At 41.7% G+C, this 26,827-nt stretch overlaps 1 protein-coding gene across 9 annotated transcripts in view; it reads left to right on the top strand.

The window, feature by feature from the left end:
- DOCK9 (dedicator of cytokinesis 9) overlaps nt 1-26,827 on the top strand; it is a 1,161,971-nt gene that overhangs the window by 1,020,044 nt on the left and 115,100 nt on the right. For 8 of the 9 annotated variants that reach the window (XM_078657525.1, XM_078657521.1, XM_078657523.1 and 5 more), the window contains exons 46-49: nt 2,246-2,368; nt 5,538-5,651; nt 16,580-16,726; nt 19,896-20,106. In XM_078657525.1, the coding sequence (XP_078513651.1) occupies nt 2,246-2,368; nt 5,538-5,651; nt 16,580-16,726; nt 19,896-20,106 (595 nt within the window). Of the gene's footprint in view, nt 1-2,245; nt 2,369-5,537; nt 5,652-9,552; nt 9,559-10,052; nt 10,089-16,579; nt 16,727-19,895; nt 20,107-26,827 lie in introns of all 9 variants that reach the window. The other variant, XM_078657527.1, reaches the window with a different exon arrangement.

Genomic DNA, 26,827 nt, shown 5'->3' with positions numbered 1-26,827 from the left:
GAGGGATACTTGAAGCAGAAATATCTGCACGTGGCCGGTATGGTTCCGTCACGGCTGCAGAGGATCAGGGGGCTTGCGTGGCTTCACCGGCGCGTGGGGAAAGGGCAAGTCCCTATTCGGGCGCCATTATGTGGTAAATAAATAATTAAATACTGGTACTATTTTTCAGGATACTCATACAAATAGATAGCTCAATAAATAAGAGTCAAGATTCGAGGTAGCTGGAGTTTGCAGGTTTTAATACAGCATAAAGGACAGGAACAGGACAACCTGCACGGGAATAGGATGGCAGAGCCCGGCAGCTGCCGGGACAGGATCTGGGATGAGCGCGCTAACTTTAATAACAGTACACAACATATATATACTAAAACAATTGCATTACATTCAGTGTAGAGGGCGTAGCAGTGGGTGGAGTTCATAGCAGTCGCGAAAGATAAGGCATAAAGTGGGTGTAACAAGAGGCGTATACATAGACATGTGATGTAAACGTAACAGAATATGTCATAAATGGGGCGGAAACATGGAGGGGGCTACCTAAGGAGCCGGGACCTCTGACCTAGTGGTGCGCACAAGCTGGCAATGACGTGTTACTAGGAGGAACTGGGGGCTATGACTTCTGCGCTAGAAGAGGAGACGAAAGTCTGGAGAGTCAGAGCGACATGTACCTAAACACTATCTAGTATCTGATGTTTAGAGAACATGTTGATAGAATCCAAAAGTTATCAGGGCAAAGGCTAACAGACTCTAAGACTGGTGCATACATAATTCTACATATAGTGCGTGTTTGAGGAATATTAAATGACCATTAATACAGTATTTCTCTTACATGGAGACGAAAAGGCTAGACGATGACTAAAACTATTGATGCGATTCAGTAGCTTAGGAATGCAGAGAAGGAGGGCTGGACTGATAACTAGAATCATAACATACTCTTGGCAGACTGGCAGGCAGAGACAGGCCGAGCCGGGCACTGTGAGGCAGGAAGTAAGTGAAGGGTCAGGAATACAGGTGGGGGCTGTATCGCTCCTCAGCGAGGGTTCAGGAGACAGGAGCTGAATCTGGTGTCCGGGCCCTTTTGAGGCCTGGAAACGGGGACTTTTACTGAATTAACGTGCACACTGTGAAACGTGGCAACATAACTTTACATAGGCCTAATACTCGTAGCTTTCACGAGAACTGGAAACTGGCATACTAGAGATGGACACAACTGTAATTGCGTCTTTAATCGATCATAAGGGAATACATATGTATATTAATCATGCACATATAACATAAGATGGGGAACACGTAGGGACACAGAACATGGCAAAATTTACTTTTCCACAGGGTAATAGAAGGCAGGAGGGCTGGTCTCTCTTTCTCAGGACTCGGTATCCCAGTCACCCGCAAGGGCAAGCTGGAAACGCTGGAAGCTGGATTTCTCGGCAAGAGAAAAGACAGCGTCTCTCTCAGCGCGTCAAAAGGGAGGGGCAGCGTCCGTGGGCTCTCGCATCAGCTGGGCTCTCCGGCAAGTAGTCGCTGCTCCAGGTTCATCACCACCGTGTCTTTGCTTAAGGCAGCATTGGTATATTTATACCTGAAAGGTGCCGGGTTTGACGTAAGGATGGACATAAGACGTCAATAAAGATGTCACTAAGAACTGGTCGTTCTTACAGTGCTCTACAGGAGTTCTCGAACGGAATCAAAACAATCGCAGGCGGGGATTTCCCAGGTTACTGGAGGTTTGGATTTGTTTAAGAACTCGGTGTGCTTTCTAGGGGGCTGGAGGAATAGTGCTTGCTTAATGTGACAGCATGCGCTATGACTAATTTATGAAACGGGTTTCTGTGCCGTTGTAGGGATATTAGTGATTTATAACCGGAGAAGGGCCAAGAATAGGAATATCGATACAGGTACCTAGATAAACACACTACAGTATCATTGACATACCCTGGATAGAATTGTCGAATATAGGTCTTAGAGGCTGGTTCCTTAGCAGATTTTCTGGATATCCACATTGATTGTTCTTCTTAGAATGACTCTCACTGGAACTCATTTAATTGGCAATGTTTACCCTAAAGTTCTTTCATTGATCTGGTCCCTGTGAGTATTGACACAGACGCGCAAGGAACATGTATAAAAGGTGATAGAGACATGTTACTGTTTTCCGGATGTTGAACGTTTGGTTTTATTTTGTCAGACTTCTGTATTTACCTGTATTTGTTTAGAAGCATGACTTGATTTATGCGCCATCTTTTCCCCCCAGGATGTGCTCATGGAGTTGCTGGAGCAGTGTGCAGATGGACTCTGGAAGGCCGAACGCTATGAGCTCATTGCAGACATCTACAAGCTCATCATTCCCATCTATGAGAAGCGGAGAGATTTTGAGGTTTGCATTTGGAGGCCTTCTTCACTTTTACTGGGGCGTTAGGCGTTATATGTCTCAGGCCGGTAACATCTTCACATGCGTGAAATGTTTAAAGATTCTCAGCTACTTTTAACCCTCTTTGCAATTGGAGCGGGAATGGGCCTATTTTGAAAAAAACAGGGCTAAGCCAATGCTATAGCACAACTAAATCTAGGCAATGTCGGGGAGTGATCAAGGTTTTCATTTACATTTACTGCATTTTTAGAATATACAATGTATGACCTTCAAACACATAATCAATAAATATTTTCAGTGTGCCAAAAGGAAGGAGATTGGTTTTGTGCCATTCTGCTGTTTGTTTTATTGAAACAGACGCGAATAGGTTTCAAACTACTTCTCGCATGAATCCTTTTTTTTGTATAATCTCTTAAAGCCAATGGTTGTTTGGTACACAGCTAGATATATACAAATCCTGTTTCCTCCATTCGCACTAGAGTTAAAATTGACTATGATTGAAGTGTTTTTGCTTTCCAACAGTGCAATCCCTGAGACCTCAACAACAAAGTTTTAGTCTGCTCAGTAGATGCGACGGCCATGATTGAGTACTCTGTGCCGAACCGGTAGCCTAAGATGTTGGGCTTTTTTAATTTCTAGTTCAGGTCGGTGGTCCATGCCTGATGGTTCCCAGTTGGGCATCAGACATACCTTCAGTATGTTTCCTGTTACTTTAAGGAAGCTGTGTCAGTGTTGCCAGTATTTTCTAACCCCTCTGTCAATGTAAGCATATCTATCTCATGCGTATTCCAGAAGGATACTGTCAGCACCGTATTGTGTGGCAGGTAAGAGACATTGTTTTCTGTGGAGCTCCCAACTTTCCAGTGCTTTAATAAAAAAAAAAAATTTGAAGATCACTTCGAAACCCCCTGCTAATGTTTGAGGCAAATAATGCTGCAGTGTTAATTTATATATGACAGTGCAGCATACTGTTTACCCTTGGGCTTTACTCGAAAACTTGTGCACAACTAAGTGCCACTTAAATGAGCAAAAGGTTGGATTTGCAATATTAAATCACAGAGGTTTTTCTCACCGCAAAAAACTAATTTAGTGTAAGTGGAGAAAAACCATAAGTACTGTAGATGATCTGCAGTCGGAAGTTTAGGGATATAGATGGTGAAAGAGTGTTGATGTGTTGCCATTCGAACTACTTTCGATATCCACAGACAGAGCTTTCTAAGTACATTTTGCATGTCTGTTCCCATCATGTAACCACATAAATGTATTGCCAAGCAGAATAAGCGTAAATGGGTTTCGAAGGTGGAGAATCCTATAGAACACCCCCATGTTTCATGCACGCGTACCAGAAGGGATTGCTCTAAGAAAAAACATGTGTATGTACTATTGTTCTTCTCGCTATACTAAGATTTGCAGATTGGCAGCTGTGTAGGCGATCCATCAGAGCAGCCATGAGAGAGGAGTGACACCGATGTAGATCTATGATTTAAACAGATATTGCTTTACTGCTGATGACTTTTCTGAATCCTTTGCATATTTTTGTGATTCGTACTCTATTACATTTTACTAGCAGAGTTCTGCATGCAGGGTAGTAAGTGTCAAATAAGTATTCACTGGCTTCCATAGTGCCATGCTACCTGAGAAACAAGGGATTGACAGACAAATGTGCTACCATGCGCTTGGTGTACTAGGAGGCTCTGCAATAGGAGAAAAAAGATTTAAACAGATTCTTCTATGTACTAGACTTTCGGCCTATTCTTTTGACTGTCACAGACGTCAAGACGCAGCGTGAGAGATGCGGTGGTACAGAGCTTGAACAGAAAGTTACTCTTATAGATTTCCTACTACCTTTGAAGGAAATGTCAGATTTTTCTGTGAATTTATAAGTGTGTGACTTCGAAGTTGTAACAGTTGCATGTTTCCAGAAGTTCAGGTGGGAAACCCTTGTGAATTCCTAATTATTCTCATTCAGAGGCACCACTGAAAAAATATACATATTGCATATTTCCGCATGGGGAAATGCCATGCATGAATGCAAGTGATTTGTTTCCCTTGAGAAAATTGTTTTCCATGTGGAGAAGCTGCTTACAGATTTTTTTGGGGGTGTACTATTTCTGTTTCCACCCTGGAAATGGATATTCTCCTGCACTCTAGAGTAGTGAATGGCTAACTTCACCCAGAGTGGGGATGAGCCAGGAAAATGTGTGTGAATTTCCACAAACAAGTACGTTGCCAAATTTTCAGAGCAAGACTGACTTGGAATGTCCAGTCTCTTCTCCAAGAACATTAATTATTATCTTCAAAAAGTATGTGAGTAGATCTTTTCCTACAGCTGTAAACCAAGTTTTATGACTAACAACCATGGCTTTACATTCATAAAAATAGTATTTGCATGTATAATCCAACTTTACACACTCAGTTTGGTGTCTCTTTGAAGGAAATATTAAATGCTAGTGAACCCTCCATACTCTCTGGGACTGTTCAAGTCTAGAGGACTTTTGGGCGGGGTCACGGAGGGTCTTTGACCTTGTGCCGACCTATGCACAGAGATCTCTGTAGGACGACCCTGTTGAGCATCAGGGAGGAAGAAAGCCCCTGCAAATTCCTTTGACTGTTGTCCACCCTGGGATTTCCAGTGGCTGTGCATAAAAACTGTTCGCAATTGTGGTGCAAGCAATCCATCGAGTGTAGGGGAGCGACAAATCGACATGGATTATTGGTGCAGGACTGCTGTGCTAAAGGTTTATGAAGGCAGCGGATGCCCCCCTAAAGAGGGAAGATAAAGAGGTTATGGGGAAGTTATCAGGGCCTCACTGTTGACACTATGGGACTGGAGGAAAAATGCCTTATGGGTTGGAGATTACCTGTGATGTGTACCTTTTGTCTGTGAGGGGGGATTTGGGGGTGGAGGGGTGAAACCGGGTGGTTTAAACGCTGAATTGTTGTGGTATCCTGTGAGATACAGTGTGCTGACATGGAGTTTTGTTGTGTTCTTATACAAAAATTATTTTTCAAAAAAAGAAAGTGCCGGTGAACCCCATGTCTGTTTTTTACAGACTCACTCCTGTTTCCCGCCACTTAAGGGCTTTGAAAATAGATACATTGGTAAAAACGCTAGGGATTTCTTTCATCACAAAGGCGTCCTCTGAAGACTTTTAAATGTCTCTTCTTTCCACAGAGGTTGGCCCACCTCTACGACACCCTTCATCGCGCCTACAGCAAAGTTACTGAAGTCATGCATACTGGCAAGAGGCTGCTGGGCACGTATTTTAGAATAGCTTTCTTTGGCCAGGTCAGTATTTCTAAAACATTTACTTTCTGCAAATGCATGCAATGCTTGATTAGAAAAAAATCAAACGACCAGTTGGCAGGTTTTGGCGCTGTGTTTGTTGTTAATTCTAAGCTGTATGGGTATTTTATGTTTTAAAAAATATATATGTTCTGTCATTGTAAGGTATTGTAGAAAGCCCTAATAATCCCCTCGACCGCCTGCTCTGCTTTAGGCACTTCCATACTACTGTAAATGATCTTCAAATTACAGTATAGCTCTCTTCTTCACAAGAGAGGTTCTCTGTTCTAAATATACTAAGTAACGATATTAAAAATTAAATAAATTGCAGTCTGATTTAGAGACATATTATTAACTATAGTTCTGTTTCAAAATTGATCTTGTGTGTGTTTTGCAACCTTTTCCCCCAATATATCAGTAGAGTGTATTCTAGACACTTGGGTAGCGCATCCATATTTTTCATGCCTTAAGCCAAGCTAGTGCTCCGAGTCAGTAAAAATTATTTTTTACTACATGTAGGTTCATATGACTATTCACTGATAATGGTGACAACCCTTGTAACTCTCCCACGCCGCCCAGTACCATAACTATTGTTGACTGACCTAGAACTTGATATAAGTAAGATTACTGTTCCTATTCATTTGCACAATCGAGAACATAGTGACCAAGCAATTACTCCTTCCCTGTTGTTGACCAGTGGTGCAAGAGAGTGAGCTCACCCTGATTTTTCAGCATACCCGGATGTAATAGAAAAGGGTGCTATATTGGTCTCCTTTTTCGTGATATGGCACTGCCTATTGACTGGAGAGGGGACCGAGACGCATCCTCTCAGAAGTGGTTCCCTAAGCTGTGCAGAGGATTTTAAGGAAATAGCCCTTCTCAGAGCATGGTGGCAGGAAGCAGGAACTTTCCATCACCTCAAGCAAGTCTGCACGGACCTGGACTTACTCTAAAGGCACATTAAAAATAAAGAATTTTAATGAACTTGGATGTATGTTGTAAAAGTGTTCAAAACCCTATCCAGGAGGGGCAACAACTGATTAGTGAACTTGCCCCTGTGTGTGTAAACAAATAATAAATGCCCTTGTTTAGACCCTTATTCTATTTACCAAAGTAAGAAAACGGATAGTCCAAGCATCTGACCCTAGAAATGCAAAGACCCTATTTGTTCTGGGCAGTCTGCCCTAAATGCAATAAACATCCTTACCAAGGCTTGCTAAGGGTTGCAAAAAGGAGATAATGCTTTAATAAGATAGAACCTTTCACCAAGTTGCACTTGACTGTGCCCACTGCAGGCCAGTCTTCGCTGCATCTTCCACACTTTTAGGTCATGGATTCAGCCTCATCCATTCTTGGGAAAAACAAAGTGCCGGTTCTTCCAAACTGAGAGAACCACAATACAGAAACTGGGTGTATGCTTCTTAACTGGAAAAAAAGAGTTTACAGTAAAAATAACTTCCATCTGCAGTTGTCTCTCAAGAACAAATATATCTCCAGTAAGATAATAAACCACACCATCTCATGCACCGATCGTAAGTGCAAGTTTGATCTAAAGGGAACTGACAGTAGCCACACTCAGACAGAGGCAATAGTAACAATATAAACATTCACTTAAATTGTCTGTTAAGCAATACCACAATATGGACTGACTGAACTAGAACGATCAGGTTATGGTTTCCCCACTTTCTGAGTGCTCAGAGTGGGAGATGCTGTCTCTTGCACTCCTGGAACTTCTCAGGGTAGGAATATTTTGGATGGGACTCTGTTTTATCAACTTGAGCTACCTCCTTGAATTCACTTGGCCCTTGTTGATCAAAACATTAAAGTCCTCCCACAGAACTATGCTGTGGACTGGGCCAGGAGGATGTACTACCGGGACCTACTGACCTAGAGGGTTGACCGCTTACTGAGCCTTCTCATGGAGGCTGGATGTATGCCTCAGAGTATAACTATTTTCTGCCTCACTCTGAACCCAGCGAATGACACCCAGGGTTTGCAAGCCTTTGAAAAAGTTATAAATATCATCATTGCAGCAGGCCACTCTATCACCAGTGTAGCTCCCTAAAGTCTTTAGGAAAAGTTCTGTGCTTGGGCTGGCTCGCAGGGAATTGACTTTATAACACATCCGACTCCCAGTGTTCTGAACTTTTATCTGGCATCAGTACCACTGAATATTGGCACTTTCAAGTAATTTGGCTGACATTATGAAACTCCTGCAGTGTAATGCTAACAAGTTTTTCTCATGCCTTATGTTTAGTTTAGTATGGTTATGATGTCTTTTAAAAAGATCAATTCTGAAAATGTAAGATGCCACCCGTAGAAAAATAAAATTGATAACACACTAAACTTGCATATTCAACCTTTAAGTGCTGCTTCTCATTGAAAGATATTTTTGTTGCAAAAAAGATAATTTAAGAGCAAAACCATTCTTCGTCCCAGTTGTGTCTACTGATTTCCTCAATATACAAAATTTTCAGGTGCCTCCTCCGCATCCTTTTAAAGTAGAGTGCATGTATGATCTTGACTCTAGGAGTGTGTATAGTTACTCTGTCACTTCTGATGTTAAATACATTTAAGACAGGCGGCTTTCTTTTGCTACATCCCTGGCAAAGAAGCCAGATTATGGCTCACTCTAAAAGTAGTCAGGTAGTTACCTTGGCTATATTCACATGAACTGTATTCCAAGAATTTTGTTCAGACAGCCACAGGTTCACCCCCTTCATAGATGTTCCGAATATGAATTTATGGATCCTGTTGCCAAAGAAGCTGCACTTTTTGCGACTGGGTTCTGCGGTATTATGTGGTTTTGGTCAGAGATGACATTGCCTGGATTACTGTCAGGCCCTCTCCCAAATTGAAGTGAAGATTATGATTCTGGAACCCGTGTGTGGCAGTACCGCACTGCCCTTCAGTCTGCATTACAATCAAGGAAGTAGTCTTCAGCGGGGGCCTGGAACTCTGGGGAGGATGCATAGTAACCAAGACAAGTCACGACACGCTGTTTACATTTTTCTGAGCCCAGTCTGATGCTTAGGTTCATTTCAGAACAATCGATTTCAGCAGTAGCACATGCTATTCCTCAGAGCCATAGTAAAAGAAGTTCGGGTTATCCAAGTTAACAGTTTAGCAACTGTGTGTCATTTTATTTTAATGGTTTCAGCTACGATGTGTCTTCAAACAGTGGTTAATGTGTAAAAGAATAAGTGCTGGTGCCCAAAGCTCTGCTTAGAGGCCTGTGGCTGGCGATATTAAATGTCAGAGCGCCTGATACCACTGAAGTGTAGTCTTCAGTCCACCTGCTGCCTGTTTAATCCACTACCACAAACTCCCTGCCTCTGTAGCTCACTCTTGCAGGTTCCGGCGTTCTGTCTTTTTGACTGTTTTTACGTCTTTCTCTTCCTCCGTCTTTCAGTTTTTTGTTTTCTCTCTCGCTTGCTCTCTTTAAATGTCTGATGTGGAAAAATAAATATCGGTCCCCAAAAATGAGTGCTGGATGGCCCCCATCGGCTCAAAATAAGCACTGTCTCAGTATCATCAACCTGTAGTTGCACCCAGAATAATTTTGCAGTTGAAAATGTAATCTTTCCGTATTTTATTGATTGATTTGACCAGTGGCACTTTAACATTTTCAGATTTGAAGATTGTGATTTCATAAATACAGTAAGAGTGTTAAGCATGATGTAGTTATCTTACTTTGTTTGCATTAAACTTTTAACTATACAAACCATTTTTTAGGCCACCACACAGTTGATGGGTTTATTTTCTGAGAATTGACGAATATATCAAAAACCTTTCAAATGTATAACTTTCTGTAGATGAATTTTGTGCAATGATCAAACTCACAGCGCTGCTGCTCTGAATACCTTAATTTTCTTTTTTATCTTTTTTTGGTTTCTTTCTAAAGGCAGCGGTAAGTTCTGCAGTAGACCTGTCCTGGCAATATAATGGCAGTCTTTACGTTGTGTCTTTTAGTTTGCTAGTATGCTTTTAAACATGCTGTTCTTGACTTCATCACAGTCACCTCTAAACATCTGTTGAAATATCTTAGTGCCATCTGCAAATGTTTTTTTGTTTTCTGTGCACAGTATTGCATGTGTTTTATTCCAGTACTAGAATGTGTGGCTGACCTTCTTGTGCTTTCGAGTTATCCTCTGTGGTGTGTTAATTCCATAGTTCATCTAACAGTGCAACTAAATCCTCTGCAATACACGGTGAAAGGATTTAGGTAGCTTTACATTCATAGCTGTTTTACTTTCATTTATTGTAGTTGTGTGGCCGCCATTGGGCAGATGCTGTTGTTTCAATTGTATAAACTAAGGTATGAGGTGATTGATGCCTGTGATGCACTGTGCAGCAATGTTACCCTCATTTGATTCTGTCCTGTTGTCTTTTATGACTTCTTAGCAATACCAGGTTACAGACAGTGAAACAGAGCTGGAGGTAATTCAATGTTAGAAAAAGCTAACAATGCTGTAAAAAAAACTTTACTGCATTAAGGCTGTTGGTGTGACGTGGGTGTGACTGCGCGTGTAGCATGTGTCCATCCATTCTGTAGTGTGCTGTGCCCTTCTCAAAGTTTTGCACATCCCATCTGCATTATTTCTACCACTGCACCTGATTTAGAGCGCCTACACCAAACCCCCTTTTGTACCAATAACTCCATTTAATTTTGTAGTTGCCTGCAGATGAGGATGTTAATCATGGAGCGGAGCAGAGCAGCATGAGCACTGTTCAATCCCCAAGCTTAAAAGAATGTTATCTTACTGGTATTACTATGTTAATACCCGTAATTGGTAATGATTGTGTTCTCAAACATAATATTAACATACATGTAAAAAATAATAAAAAGTTTGTTCCATCTGGCATCATTGGTCAGAATCCTTGTTAGGTAAATGTTAAGCTGCATATTTTCTCCAGGAAATCTCTGTTTAACATTCTATTTTCACCCTCGGTTGTTGTGAATGGACGTTCAGTATTTTGTTTCCGTTTTGGAATAGCCTACTTTCCACATGTACTTTTGTATTTGGATTGAAATGTCAATATCTTTTTTGTGACTTTCCTTTGATTTTATGAATAACGCCATAATAATACTATAGCAAATGCAAGTGGTTTTCCTGAGAAACAACAACGCAATTGAAACCTCAAGTGCAAGATCTTGGTCTGGCTTTGCCTAACTGTTCACTGTCACTCTCAACATATATTGATTTGCATCAACGTTTAGAGACTGCTCCAGCTACAAGCTGAAGTAGTTCTCCTTCAATACTTTACCCATGGTGGTGTATGCCCAAAGATCCTCTAGCCACAGCCATGGTTTATTTATAGACCTTCACTGGCCAGTTATAGCTAGCATTCCCATCGCTTCTTTCATTATCACCCTTGCCATTCTAAATTCCATTATCTGAAAGAGACACGTTAGTATTAGATTCCTTACCTTAGAATATCCCCAGGCGTCAGACTGGATCCGGAAATTTTTGCGTAGCAGTACCCTTGCGCATCGGTAGGCGCCGTCTGCGGCTCCGCGTCCGTCGTCGGCGTCGTGGGCGCCGTGATGACGTCGTCGGAGTACTTAGATGCCGCCTCCGCGTGCTGACGTCAGTTCTTCTTTTTTCCGCGCCAGCAAGCGCAGATCTGGAAAAAGCCGTAACCCTAGTCAATTTTTGACTAACTTTTTGGATCTTTTGATCACTTTTTCGAAGTCTTCTCGACTCCGATCGGTGCCGTAGGGATGCGCCATTCTAAATTCCATTTTTAGCCTCCTGTCCTTTCCCAGGCCTTTTTCTTTTGTATTTTTCCTACTACCATATCTGATTCCACTGATCAACCATGACGACAATTTCCAAATTATGGGTATGGGGCATGTGTTGAATGAATCTTATGTACCACTTCTTTCCATTAAATTTACTTTGCTTTTCTGTTAATCCTTACATTTAAATTCCCTCAATCCCTTCACTCAATAACATTTAAATGTCATACCAGGACATTAAATGTCAAAATAACTCCTCAAATTAGTGAAATCTGTTCTCAATATCTCTTGTTCCCACCCCTACTAGGTCATTTCTTCTAAATAGCCCAAGGCACAGCCTGATTTGAAACTTGAAAGATTATATGTATTTTCAAAATCTCTCTTTATTGTCCTTTCTTCTCCACTTTTGAGATCTGGACGAGAAGCCTGCTTATGCATTTTTGATTAACTTATTTAAAAGTAGTGGTTTTGTGAACCCAGAGCACAATAATTCTCAAACAGGCACAGCAGACCCTCATAGAGGGGCCTGCAAGCACCTGTCCCATTTAGTACAGAGCTCGTACTAATAAACCAGTTGTGTTTCTAAGTATTCGTAAACATGCAAATTCATGCCGAACATCTGAGCCCCCAAGGGCTTGTCTTTAATATTTGAGATGGTCTGATGGAACAGTGCAGTTAGTGGCCTATGCTGAGCACCCTCTGTTGCCTTTTTTTGTTACATTGTCTGCCCTCATTGTGTTTAAGCAGTTGACTTATAAGCAAACTCCTGGTCTTTGCCATATGCTGGATTTAGGATCAGGTTGGCAAGAATTATGACTCTACAGAGATCTATAGCCTGTGAAGTCCTCCTCTGACTCGTTTTCTGCAACTTCCTATTATACCACCTTCCTTCCCAGCCACATGTCCTACTCTCCTTGAGAGAAACTCCTTTTAAAAGGCTGCCTTGGACCCTGATAGTAGGTATTAACCAGCACAGTCAATACATAATCTATTTGTTATCTTGTTTTACCCAGCTGATGTAAAAGCCCTGAAATAGCTTCTAATAAAATGTTACATGTTTTTATTCAATAGACCACATCACTAACCTGTATATTTAAAGGTAATCCAAAAGAGTATATGCATAACTTGGGAAGACTATTTCACATTTGCTGACCTAATGTGAAAAGGCAGGGACTTCCTAGGTAACAGCCGTATCGCTGTGAAAGAGAGAAGTTGTGTCTGAAGTTTATTTCTTACTGTTCAGTAACTTCTGACTTTCCAACTGGTTGCCTTTTACATTACTTTCAAATAGTACATTCAACAGTCCCATGTTGAACAATGTGGTATGCAGGGTTTATTAGATGACCTCAAGATTTGGTCCATTTCCCCTGTTTATAAGCTTGTGGTCTGAAAGACACAACTCGCACGACCGCTAAACGTTACAGACTTTCCAGTCGGTTAAAAGCCTTCCTGTTAATGGTTTTCAAGTGAACAATAATTCCTCGTAAACCAGTAAACATCGTGTCCATGTTGTAGCAATCAAAGTTGATGACTTTAAATCACTTTACTGCTCTTAAGGAAATTCTGGCCAGCACTTCCTCATGCGTAAGAATTTCATAAATGTTTCTGTCTGGTCCCACGTTTTAGGATTGTGTTTTGTGTGCATTTTTACAGAGCGAATCTGTTGTCACTGCTCAGCACCTTCACAATATATAGCTATATATGTGTATATATATATATATATATATATATATATCACACTAATGCTCTTTCTTTCCTGATCACACCGAAGGTCAGTATGCTCCCAACAGCGAGTTCCATTAAATAACAGCACACATTAACTTCCATAGCGAGTTATGCACAGCACCTTCATCCATCCCAAACTGCACAGATAGGCAACTTAGATGGACACCAGCCTGCCCGCAGCCTCTTGCAGTCACACCATCAATCAACAGTACATCTATAAACAGAACTCTTAACACACTCTTTATAAAGTCCAAATAAGCCCACCTGTATATCAGCTCCGTGCAGCACTGAATACACCAGTTAGCGCATAAGCATCTTTCTGCAGCATTCAGCCAAAACCAGTTGACTTATAATAATATCTACTTAGCAACTGAAAATCATCAAATATCCCCACACTACCTCCTATGTACCACAACTCACATACAACACCATACTCTGGTCTGCGTTGTAATCCTCGAAGCCAAGGCGTGAAGGCACCTTACCTGAATGGTCTGCAAAGTCATGCCACTGACCTATAACATAAAATACCATAAACAAGGAGAGTACTGCAAAGTAGGTGATGTGAAAATACAACTTATGTTAGGTCATGTTTAACGCATGGTAGCAGTCACTTTATTCGCAAATGCCATGTAGCCTCTAATGTTGATTGCATTTTCACTTTAATCTTTTGGAGTGCTCTTCCGATTCGGTCCTGAGTAGAGAGAGAAGCGTCCTATAAACATGTGCATTTTATTCCTGAGATCCTCACACACGTTACATAGTTGGGTGATTATGCTGGCATGCTCGATGAAGTTTAAAGTGCGAACCCCAGCTACATTTATTTTTGCCTATACTCGAAGGTGGCCATGAATTGTTACATTTGAGTTGCACAGTATAAATACATTTCACATTGTAGTTTTACAAAACATGCACTATACCTGGGATGACAAAACTTACAAAACCCTGTCACTGTTATCTTGCTTAAGGGAGTCTGGTCACTTGTGGCAAGCTTCTCCACTGAGACTCCACTATTCGGCAAAACCTATACTCTCTAGAGTCATTGAGTCTGTATCTCCCACAATATCTTGTCTACTGTCACGTTGCTGATCTCCATATGTTTTGTACCCTCCTTCAGGCTGTTGATTGTATGGAGCTCCAACAGCTCTGGCACCAGGATCTTCGGAGCCCCAGAAACAATAGCATTCTAGTATTTGGGTGATCTCCCACCCCTAGCAACAAGGCCATTTTAATATCTTTATTTGGAGTTTCAGCCGTCCAACCTGATGGCAACATAGTCCAAAATAATAACAAGGCCACATGTATACATAGTAGCCATGTACATTGGCATATGCATGCAAAGCAGAATTACATTTTGCTCTCATGCCACTATTCTGTATACTCACAACATTCTTCATTTCATCGCCTCATTGCACCGTTATCCATGGTCAACGTTCTCTTATTATGCAACAGTTGTGCCTAACCTGTGGCCGCCACTCAGTATCACCTGTTATGTCATTGAATCTCTCAGCCACATTATTGTGCCTAACGGTTTGTTATCCGCAGTGTTTTATTCAACCTTGAAACAAAGCTCCTCCCTCCACCGACCACTATAAACACCTGCATATTCATGGAGGTGTTTGGGACCCCTGGAAAAGTTGTCCAAACCTCCCTGGCAGTGTGAGCTAGTTTCACAGATTACAGGAACTGCCCAGCTTCTAGGCCAAAGGCATCTCAAACCTCCTCAGAGGTTATGAACTTGACCCTGTATGTATGTCACCTAGGGTAATGCACCCCCCACCCATACTGCTTGTGCCATGGCCGCCTGTGTGTGGCAAAATGGCTGTAGCCACTCAATCAGCAGAGACCTACTGGAATGTGGAGTGCTTAGACGGCCAATTCCCATGCCACAACCTCATGGCAGACTCCTCTCTGGGGTGTCCGGGAGGAGATGTGCTCCTCTCATTAGGCAGAGCGGCAGCATCCCATCCACAACCGTCCCCTTCTCCACCTTGGAGTCTAATTTCCTAGTTCGGACTGTCAAAACACCACTTCGCTGCTTGTTGCAATTGTGTAGCAATATAGTAAAGCTCCAGGTCCCCTAGACCTAGTCCCCCTGTAGCTCTATCCATGTTCAGGACCTCAAACCACACTCTGTTCCTCTTCCCTGCTTATACCAGTAGGACTGTCTAGAGTGCCTGGGATGAAAGGGCTCTCCCAGAGCAACAAGGCCCTTTTGAGACAGTTTGTTGCAATCTACTTCCTTCTTGCGGCCATCAGTGACTAGTCGTCATCATGGAACATTGGTCCTGTGCTCTAAGCATGGTTGCTACATCACCACCAAAGACACTGACCTACAGACTGGGAGAATCGAACATTATTTTTTCAACTGCATGCTATGTTGAAAAAAAATCCCTTTCCCATTCCCGAAAACCAAAGATTTATGTTTGATCATGCTTCTGCTAAGGACCCAATTATGGGGTTTTCATTATTTGTGCTTTTTTGCATCCAATAAATACAGGCAATTATGATTGCCCCATTTAAATGGGCAATAGTGCGCCAATGTTGTTACTTCAGAAGCAAAATGTGCATGTCTGGTATTCTCTGGGCTTTTCCCCTTAGAAAATATCAACAGTTTTACCTTCGCAATATGTTTATGTTGAGAATTTGAGGAGTCTGAAATATGCAACCCACTCGTAATTGGGACACCTGTGCATGGGGTTTGCATGGGCGCTGCAATTTTCCAAGGCACTAGTAAGCCCTAAGTCACCATTGTTCTGGTTTCAAGCAACATTTCAAAACTACGCTCCATGCCATCATTTCTTTCTGATTTGGAGTTAAATGCATTTTTAATTGGAGTAAAAATGTTTCCTCCTAGGCTCTTCAGTGCTCAGAAGGATGAACATGTTTGTGGCTGTTCACTAATCTTGTCGGTACCTTACACACCCAATGTTTGTGCCTACACATTATTCCAAAATATGCAGACACAAGTGTGCAAGTTGTGCATAACAAAAACACCCCAATTTTCCCAACCATTTTCATTTGGGGTGTGTGGGGCAAGATTTTGCCACAAGAAATATATATTCCTGGTGGAGAAAACATTTTGATGTCCTAATGCATATATCTGGCCACACTTCAGCAGATTGCTTATGATATGTTATGCAGCAAGAGTTATCCTGAAAATCTAAGACTTGTGTAGATTTACAAGTGTCCTCTGGGGATTTTTGTGGCTCCCTAGAAAGTCAGAAATATGATCAAATGGTGGGGAAAGACTATAGAGAGTAAATTTCACAAAAGTAGTTTTAGGAGAAGCTTAATTATCTTCCAAATAAGTAGGTATGGCGACTACTTTTTCACAATTACTCCCATGCTGTATTGTTTTGAGAAGGAAATTCCACTAAAGCATCGTCCATTTCAGTTTTCATTTTAACCATCTTTTCTAACTGCCATTGCCCAGTACGGTTATTAATTTTCTTTTATTCCACAGGGATTCTTTGAAGATGAAGACGGGAAGGAGTACATTTACAAAGAGCCCAAGCTCACCCCTCTCTCTGAAATATCCCAGAGGCTACTGAAACTCTACTCTGATAAATTTGGTTCTGAAAATGTCAAGATGATACAGGACTCTGGCAAGGTATAAAAGTTAACAAGTTACTGCAAATGATCTCTTTTGAGTTCTCATATTTGAACAGGCTGAAAGCCAAATCAGAATTCATATTGAACTCAGATTTCACTCTTAAGTCGGTGGGCCCCAGAAGCAGTAGAGTGCCTTAAAAAGATGTTGCACATTATAGTGCATTCAATGTTTATTTGTAATATTTTGTATTTAGTTTGTTAAAGACAGTCCTTTAATATTAAGTAGGTTTACCAAAGTATAAAAACAATATTGCTAACAGTGCAAGATGAAATCATTGCGGGTTGGTCACACCCATACACTTGTGGAAATTATTTTTAGTTTTTCTTTTGTCTCATGATTCCCTGGCAATCCTATTTCCACCCTGTACTCTGCCACCTGCTTCTTCACTAGAAATGCCACAGCAACACTCCTGTCCATAACTCGCATGTGTTCCCTCTGCTTCTCTTAGTTATGCTCAGTGACTTGGTATACCACAAGGCCTCTAACGCACCTTGTATTTAGTTTTCTTGCTGTTCTCTGCTGACCACCCAGTAGGGCTCTGGGTTTAAGACATGCATTTCAAGCCACATGCAGTTTTCAGAAGCAGACCTTCATTTTGTTTGTGTGTTAATAACTGTTGAGTGTGAAGCTGGCTCGAGAGCAACAGAGTGCTGAACAGGAAGAGCATGGAAAGATGCAAGAATTGTGGGAACAATTATTGGAGGAAGTCTAGGGTAGACTGTCTGGTTAAGGGCGCCTTGAGAGGTGTCTTCAGCTTTTGTTTTTGGAGGAGAATATGGAGCTGGTCTGCTGTTGCTAGGCATTTACTGCCTGGTGAACAAACATCTAGTGGATGCTTTTGCTCTGTGTGCAACTTTAGCGATGGGATCTTGGCAGAATCGTTTGACGTTCATTCAGGGCAAAATTGACCCAATGCTGAAGTTGAGATACATTTGTGATCTTGCAAATCCAATATGAAACTGAGCATCTTTTAAGCCACCAAGGAAAAAGGCTGCTATTCACGATCTTTCTCTTCCCCATGTGGAAGTTCACAGTCCAAATGCAATGAGCAATGTGAAATCACAGGGTCACACCACTCGATAGCGACAACTGATGCCCACATACCAAGTCATGTTTAAATTGCGGACTGCTTGTGTTCTGTTGGGCGTGCACAGAATGTTAATCATTGGCTCTTTCCCAGATTTAAATGCTTTTCTAATGGTAAAACTGCTGACCAGCAGATGTATATATAATGCTCCTCCTGCCCAAATCAAACGCAAGCTGTTTGGTGCTTAGCTAATTACAATGGGTCTGTCTGTGGATTATGTTTTTCTTTACCTCAGACAAAAGAAAATCCTTGCAGGAATGGATCGGCTGCTCTTTGCATGATTTGGAGTTTAGTTTCTGCGCATAAAAAAAAAAAGAAACATCCATGTGCTTCAGTCCTATTGTGTTATTCTGCAGTGAAGATTGATAGGCGCCTCTTAGTGTGACGATCTTTTTAAGGTTTTGATCCTCTACTCATACTCCTGGGAGTGTGAGCTCATTCAACATAGCACCTTTCCGTATTTCATTTTTCTACATGGCCTAGCAAAAGCAAATCTCTCCCGCCTTAGGTACTTTTTACTTGTGTTTTCAGAGAAGGTTGACAAAGTACAGCAATATCGTGGGAGTGCGCGGAATAATAGAGTCCAAGAGATAGAAAATTATTTTTACTTAAGTTCTTTTCTTTTTCTATTCAATATCAAAAAAGAGCTTTAAATTCCAGCCAACTCGTTTCGTTCTCCATCGGAGAACTTCATCAGGGCTTAAGGGTATAAAGGCACCAATCGGTGCGAAGCCTGAAAATATCTGGATCCTCTCAGTTGAGAAAAGTATCTAGGATCCCGGATGTGACATCTGGCTCACTTCGAAGGTGCTTTGTGTCCTAGATATCGACCACTGGAATTCCGCTATGAAAAAATGGAAAGACGAGAGCAGGATGTCACGGCACCAAGGACATAAACGTAGATCCTGTAAAGGCCTGTGTCAAATCGTAATCCAGACAGAAATTGAAAAGATAGTCAGTTCACGCCACTCACGATATGATGGCAGAGAATCAGTTGACTTTGCTTGGTGGCACAAAAAACGCCAATATCCATAAAGATCTGAAATATCAAAATGTAGAACCGGAAAGAAATAGTAAACGGTCCTTAAGATGAACTACAATACTATAAGGGGAGAGGTTCCCAAGGCTGTGATAGGCCTGCTCATTCCCCTCGTGGATGGAATGAGCAAAGTCAACTGAGTATCTGCCATCGTATCATGAGTGGCTCATTGCCAAGAAGTTAAATGAGTTGGATGCTGTGAAGATGTTAATTTTCACTAGTATGGTTTTTCAGCCTTTTGGGTACTTTTTGAAAGTTTGAGTTTCTAGTGAATGAGTGTAAGGAGCCAGTGTTTTGCATGAGACCAAATGTTTGCCCCCATTTACTACATTTTAGAAAGCACCCATCATTCTATTGTTGTGATGATTAGTTGGAATTGAAAACTAACTCCATGAGACTTGAGCCAAATTACTGGTTGTCATCACATTATGAGGCAGACTAGGGATTGGTTACCAACCATCCTAAGGGTTCAGTAGCTTGCTCCAATAGTTGTACTGTGCTTGCCCGCTAAGTAGCTGCAGGCCAGCATTCCATTTGATCTGGAGGAAACCTTTAAAGTGTCAGGAGATCTTTCCTCAATAAAAGACCTTCCTCTGTTGTTGAGGGTGTTCCGCTCATGTGATTTTATTGTACTTCGGGAATCAGTGAAAAACAACTGTAAGCCAAGTGATCATTAAAACCTTAACACAGACTTTGTGACCGTGCCTAAAAAGAGATAATTTATTAAGAACCATTCTTAAAAATTCTTCCCCTTAGAGCATTCTTCAATTCTCACTATCCTCACCTGCTTAAAGTAATTCATGTTTCATGACATTATCAGTTAGATTTTCTTAGGTTAGAAGTAATCTCTGGTAATTATAGTCTTTAAATGACATGCTGTGTCTATTAAGTATTAACCAGTTTCTGAGACCTGGGAAGCTTCAGTAGCATATAGGTGGCTTTTAAAATGATTTAAAAATCTATTGGATAATATAGCATTGGTACTCTATGTTGAAGATGTTTCCCTAAATGTACTGTCTGTTTCTTTCATGTCCCCCAAGGTAAATCCTAAGGATTTGGACTCAAAATATGCCTACATTCAGGTCACCCACGTAACCCCATACTTTGAAGAAAAGGAGCTGCAGGAGAGGAGAACTGAATTTGAAAGAAGTCACAATATTCGTCGTTTTGTCTTTGAGATGCCATTCACTCTGTCTGGCAAGAGGCAAGGGGGAGTGGAAGAACAGTGTAAACGACGGACAATTCTCACAGGTATTTCCTGTGTTTAAAAAAATGTTGAATACATGTTAGTTTGTTCATTGTGTGCTGATTTTCCATTTCAACAGCTTTATTCGTCAATTTACAGACATAAAAGCATTTCACCCCACATACAAATGGAATTAAATATATATAAAAACATGTGACATAAAAAAAATGCATTTAAACACATGGATAAAGCTGCCTCATATTCCAAGATTATAAGAATCATTAATTAAAATAAAAGTCGATCACGCTCTTCGGCAAACAACCTTTTGGGACTGGTCATATATCTAGTATAGCGAATTCTCTTAACCTAATTATTAAAATCTCATTAGAGAACAACTTAAAAACTATTAAAATATGTACAAAACTCATAGCTAAATACTGTACCATTGTAAATGTGTGCTGATTTTCTTTCCTTGGGTTCTTGCCTTGGGGTTGCCTGAAGCAACAATATTAATGCAGAATCAAAACAATTATTGTTTCAACCTTGCCTTCATCACAGTCTGTCTAGCCTGCCATCCTTGTGGGTCGCCAGGTGTCTCTCGATGGCACATGGTTCATTTCTGGGGTGAATGACCGGTGTGCCAACCGAATTCTTTCGCTGAATAAACTTTTTGTTACTACAAAGTGATTTGAGGATTTGGTTTACCCAAGATAGCAACTGCCATAAATCATTTCCCAAGCAGCAACAAGCACTTACGGGTTATGAGAGACATCTTTGGGACACTCACTTGATGCCTAGCAACCTTTTCATTTCCTGTTGCTTCTCCGTGCTCATTACTAGCTCTTGCTTCCCCATATTGGACTGCTTTTCATCCTTTTAGGAGGTATAATTCATTGTAGCCCCTTCCCAGCTTTGAAGCTGAGTTACTAGTTCTTCTGTTTTCTACTTCCCTCAGCCAGTCCTCCTCCTTTGCACTAAAGACTTGTTAAGAGTTACCACATCTCGGGATTGGGATACTTTTGGGGAAATTTCCCGTTTGTGGTACAGGAGATTCAGAAGCTACATGAGAATACAACCTTGTAGGCAACACCAGCCTACCCGGTTGACAACAATTTGTGGCAGCCAATGGCTACAGGGGGAGTGCTGTTTTCAAGGAATAATGAGACCAGAAGCAGCAATCTTCTTCCTCCTCCTCCCCTCTCCCTGCTCCCAAACTCTTTTAATGCATCCATGGAGGAGATTATATGTCCTCTGGGAGGAAGTTTCCTTCATGCGTCCGAGCTGTCTTTCCATCAGTTCTAACTGCTGAGCCCACTGAATTGTGCATGAGGATTCCCCCTATTTTTTTTAGGGATGTGTATTCTTAACCCCTTTTCTTTCTGTTCATTCGCCGGCCTGGATGTGTTCTCCAGCAGGGCACCTTCACTCTCTGGTCAAAATGCAATATAGTGTATTCCAAATTTCCAGACTTCGTTTTTCTAAGGGAGTTTCTCATGTAGCTGTCCTGGCTCAGGTTCTTTTAGCCCGGAAGTCTGGGGTTTGTCTATTTCGTCCTGCAGTATGTGTACCTCAGTTTTCGATCCTGCTGGCTCATTCACAAATTTGATGTTCTGTGCTATGTTTCACTAGTTTCTTTACATTTCTGCCATTTCACATGGTATCATAACTTCATGCCTTCACTCATATACATTAAGTTCTTGATGATAGTGCAATTGCGTGCTCAGAAAATATTAGGGCTCCCTTGTCTTGAGCACAAGATGCAGAATTTGGGCTAGGTCTGCAGCCAAGATTCCCCTTCTGAACACTGTTGTTTTATGTTTTGGAAACTATCTTCTTTCGCTGACTATTCTCACCTTCACCTTAAAACAGTGATTCCTATTTTGACGAGGCTATTGTTAGGTGCCTTCAAGTTCTTTCTTTAAACCCCACCATTCTCTCCACCATCTCCCAAAGACCCGTTGCTTTTAGGATGTACTTCCGCTATTTCCGAAGAAGAGACCTATGCTCAGAATGACATGGTCATGTTTGCAGTATCTGGATACCGAAAGGATATAGCACTGAGACTGAAATTGTGACAATTTGATGTCCTTCATTCCTTTGGCGAGTTAGCTAACTATGAGGGCAGACATTCTTACATTGTCATCTCACAGACATACATTGGTATCTTCCACTAACGGAGGGTTGGTCTTAGCTTTCAGTAGGACGCCCATCCGATGATTGTCTGGCCTATGACAACAGCAATGTCAAAGCTGTACTGCCCTTCTGTTCCATAGTGAGATGTTTGGAAGATTCTCCTTCTTGGGTGGACATTTGTTTACAATATCATGTCTTCTCCGATTCTTCCTCTCACGCGTCTTTGGAGTCAACCTCGCCAGAACTGGAGCAAGTAATATTATTTGCAACAAGTCTGCCAGAGTGGTAGTTTCAGGCAGATCTGTTAGTCTTCTATTAATCTTCTTGCCTTCCATTTCCATTAATGATGGTTATCTTCTCCTCTGGGATGAATAGGTTCTTCATCCAAACCTTGAAGCATGGCTTTCTCAAGACCAAGTCTAGGTGGAGACAACCTGGACTAGTCTCTTTCCACTTAAGATGATGAACTTCATCTAGGGTGTACTCTCTTTCTCTGTTGAGACTGTGTATGGTAGCTACAGGAGATATTTTGTTTAATACACCGAAAAGAAGGTGGTTTTAATCTGCTAAGGGCTACCGGTTGTGGTATACCTCGTTATCTTTGTACAGTTAAGTTTTACTGGAGTATTCTTTGTTTGCCCGCTAAGTGAATTTGTTTTCGTCTTCGCCATTTATCAGGCTTCAGTGGGACCTAGTTTGGTCCATTTTTGTATGGGTTCATCATTTGAGCCAACACACAATTGCTTTTATGACAATTCTACTTTATCTCTGTATTATCTGTTATTCACATATGTTTGACACGCTTCAGAGTTACTGGTTTTGTTGGTCTATCCACCCTTCGTTTTGTTCTGTCTGACATGATACTGCCACAGCATAAGCTTCTCCTTTCCACAGATCTTTAATTTTCTGCACCGCCCCAGAGGGAGGGGTGGCGGGGGCGGGGGGGGGGTTGGGGTTGGGGGGAATGTTGCTGCCCTGCACACATCTGTACAGGATTTTGAGTGCTACTTTCTTTGATTTTGGCCATGTTCTGGCTGGCTGATCCCCATTTGATACATGGGTCCCAAGAAGGCCAGGGTGGCACAGAAACTGTTTTCCTGCTATGTTATGTATCTAAATGATGTTTGGTCCATGTAACCGTGGAAAAGGCTGTTTCTTTGACACAGTCTAGTAATGTTCCTGGCAGAGAAGTGGGTTAGACAGTAACGTGGGACTCTGGTATGATCCTTCCAGACAATATTGTGTTGTCCATGGCCTTGCAACGATGGTAACTTTGAGTCTTTATGGCAAGGTTTCTTGGTTGATTCATCTCCTCAGACCAACTTCCTGAGAATGCATCTATTGGTATTAATTTATGAGGTGAGGAATCAGCAGGTAGAAGTAATCATCAGAAGAGTATGTTACTAACTTTCAGTAACAACATTTCTGGTTGATTCTGTTCTACATGCAGATTACTCACAGTCCGGCCACCGCCCCTTTTTTAAAGGTTCTTCTGCTCTAAGGGTGTGGAAAAAAGGGCTGGACCTGACTTCAAAGCGCTGGAGTGGCACCATATAACTCTGTGACATCACATTCAGGGAAGCACGGTAATCAAGCTGAAGATGTGGTACAAGCACATGAGAGCTACTTCACCTTTTCTGGATCCATTCTGGACCATTCTACAGGTGGATAGAGTATTCACCAGAAATATTGTTTCTGAACATAAGTAACTTTTCTTGCCTTTGAATCAAACCTGTTACCCTTTCAAAGTTAATTATTTTTATCCATCTATGTCCCTCTGAACTTCTCATTAGATGGTCTTGGTTGTATTTGCTTGATTTGACAATCAATTTCATTGATACCAGTGCCAGTAACCATGGGGTATATATTAACTCATTTTTGATAGCTACAAGTCTGCAAATTCTTCATTTTTAAAAATTCTTGTAGTGTTGTTTCATGCCAACTAAGCTGTGATGAAGGTTATGACTTTTCACACAAAATTATGTTATGTTTTGGACGTTATTTATTGTAAAAAATGCAGATATCCAGCACTCCTCAGTATTACTCAGATTGTTTTTCCCAAGTTACAAATGGGTATACTAATATGCCTAGCCTTCATTCCATTCATTTCTTTTCTTGGCCTCCGAAACATTTTTTTTTGCCAAGATGTTGTCCAGCATTTTTTGTGCCTCAAAGTCTTTGCATTGTAACACCAGAAGCCTTCTGACGTTAAGCACTTTGAACTTGTGAAAGATCCACACACTACTTGGATATGCTGCATGGGCTTTTTCACTAGAGTCTCGAAGGAAGTGAAAATTATTTTCCACGAGTCAAGGAGAGGTAAAAAAAGATCCACTTGACGGCAGAGGTAATCACAATAAAACGATATGTCTTTGGAGGAGGAAGCACATGAAAAGGGGCAGTCATATGTGGATTGGTCGCAGTGATTCAAACTTCTTAAGTAAAGTAATCAGTCCAGCTCTTCCTTACTTCATTGTTTAAAGTAAATGTCTGCTCTGGGTGCCTACTCTGGGTTTGCAGATCTATTAAGAACTTAGCATACAAATGCAACTGCAAGCCGCCTGCTCCTTCACTGCTACAAGTGCAAAACTTAAGAATTTTAGGAAGAACATTATTCAACTTTTTGTGAGAGAAGGAATGCAAAATGCTGTGCAGTCTTTCTGTCTTCCTTAACTCACTCATGTATTCATTAATGCAACCATTCATCAATGCAACTGTTGTCTCATTCTCACATTTACCCTCTGACCAATTAACACAACTGCATACACAAACTTGCCAATCATTGCAGTAGCATTTCCTCTTAAAAAATGAGCAGGTCACGTATGACCTATTGGTTTTGCTTGTTTTCTGTTCTGCTCTTTTTGGTAGAGACTCTAATTGCAGATGCCTCACCTTTTTAATATTTCTTCAGGCGTCAGACCGAATCTGGAAAATCTCAAGGAGTACCCCTGCATGCAGACAGGTATCGCCTTGCTGCTCTGCACAGACATCACCCCACTCCCGAGGTGACAAGTGCGGTCCTATCTAGGCACCATCCGTGCACACTGACATCATTTCCTTTCTGAACTGCCCAAGCCCTCAGGCGCAAAATCCAATTTTCAGATTAGTAGTGACCAGTGTGAAAATCTCCAATTGGGAACATTTTAAATGAAAGGAGTCCAGTTCACAGAACGAGCTGAGAACCAGGCTCAGCCAACTCAGTTAAAACATTTGTCTTAACTTCCTGAGTGGGGAGTTGAACATCAAGGACTCTGCCACCTGCTGCACAACCATTGTAAAAGGAATCACTTTGCTCTGTTGCAATCCCCAGAGGCAGACCATCCCAGTGTGTGGGGAACTAGCCAGTCCACTTGCATCTTGGAGATTTTTATGCTGGTCTCCCTCATGGTAGGGTTGGGCATACTCTTCCACAGCACCATACCTACCGTTATCTGAATTTGTGGCAAACAAATCATGTAGGACATGATTTGTTGCGAGGGGCAGGGCTTCCATATCGGAATTAGGGGTGATCAGTAGTCTCCGACTCCATTAGAACAGCACATTTACTCGATCGAGGTCAGGGCGGCACCTTTTAGTTATTGGACAAAAGTAGGTGAGTGATTGCTCCAGATCTGTATCTGTTAGTGCGGAAAGAAAGTAGCTGATGTCAGTGCGCATGGGTGGCGTCTATGTAGGGCCCCATGCATCACTTCCAATACAGAGCGACGTGAAGCCACATTGGGCTGACTGTTGTTGCGCAGGGGTACTGCTTGAGATTTTCCGGATCAAGTTTGACGCCTGAATCTGTTTTTTGTGTTATTTTCTGGTGTTCAAACATCAATAACATAAGCATTGTCTTCAGGACTCTTTCGTGCCATATTTGTGTATCTGGCAGCACACCAGCGGAATCAGTAAGTGCAATTCAGATGTGAGTGTTACCCTCTTTTCTGGGCTCTGTGCGTTAGTTAGTTCATGCCTTGTGTTTGTTCGGTCCTACCTTGGCCGACCTGGCAACGGTGAGGTACACTCTAGGCCATGGTTACTTGCAAGCATTTTCTCATGGGCCACAAAGTTTGGTCTGTGATGTGACGGGGGCCACATCGATGCCAGAAGGGTGGAGATTTGGGGGGTGGGGGTACTGTAAGGTGGGTATAGGGAAAGCAAAGCATATACAACTAGTGAATGAACTGCACAATGTGAAACCAGAAAGCCTGAGATTAATCCCAGCTTCCCCGCTTGACCAAATTGTGTGGAATTAATGCACTTTTTCAATTTTGAAGAGATGTTATCATATTTTTACACTTTTGCTGCAAGATAGCTTTAAAAATTAAGGTGTTCCTACAGTTAAGTGGTGCAGAACAACCTAGTTACTTACTTTTTTCAAACTTCAATTAACCTTTAAATAAAGACGTGCCTGTATATTTAACATCCTTTTAATGTTGGCGCTGATTTCAGTGACAACAGCCCAGTACTGCTGTTGATCAGGGGGCCGCACTTTGAGTCTAGGCCATCCCAGGAGCAACTCAGTAGCAAAGCGCGGCTGGACATGTTTCCGTCCGCCGCTCTAGCAGAAGTGAGGTACCCGCCGAGTTATCTCTGGAACAATGCGGTGACCAAGCGAGGCTGCACAGGCTTCCATAGTGCCTTTCCTGGTGCCTGGGGGCTTTTCAAGTG

This window comes from Lissotriton helveticus, chromosome 8 (assembly GCF_964261635.1).
Source record: "Lissotriton helveticus chromosome 8, aLisHel1.1, whole genome shotgun sequence".
Lineage (NCBI taxonomy): Eukaryota > Metazoa > Chordata > Amphibia > Caudata > Salamandridae > Lissotriton > Lissotriton helveticus.
The sequence above is the reverse complement of the archived record's forward strand: the minus strand, read 5'-3'. Positions and strand labels throughout refer to the sequence as shown.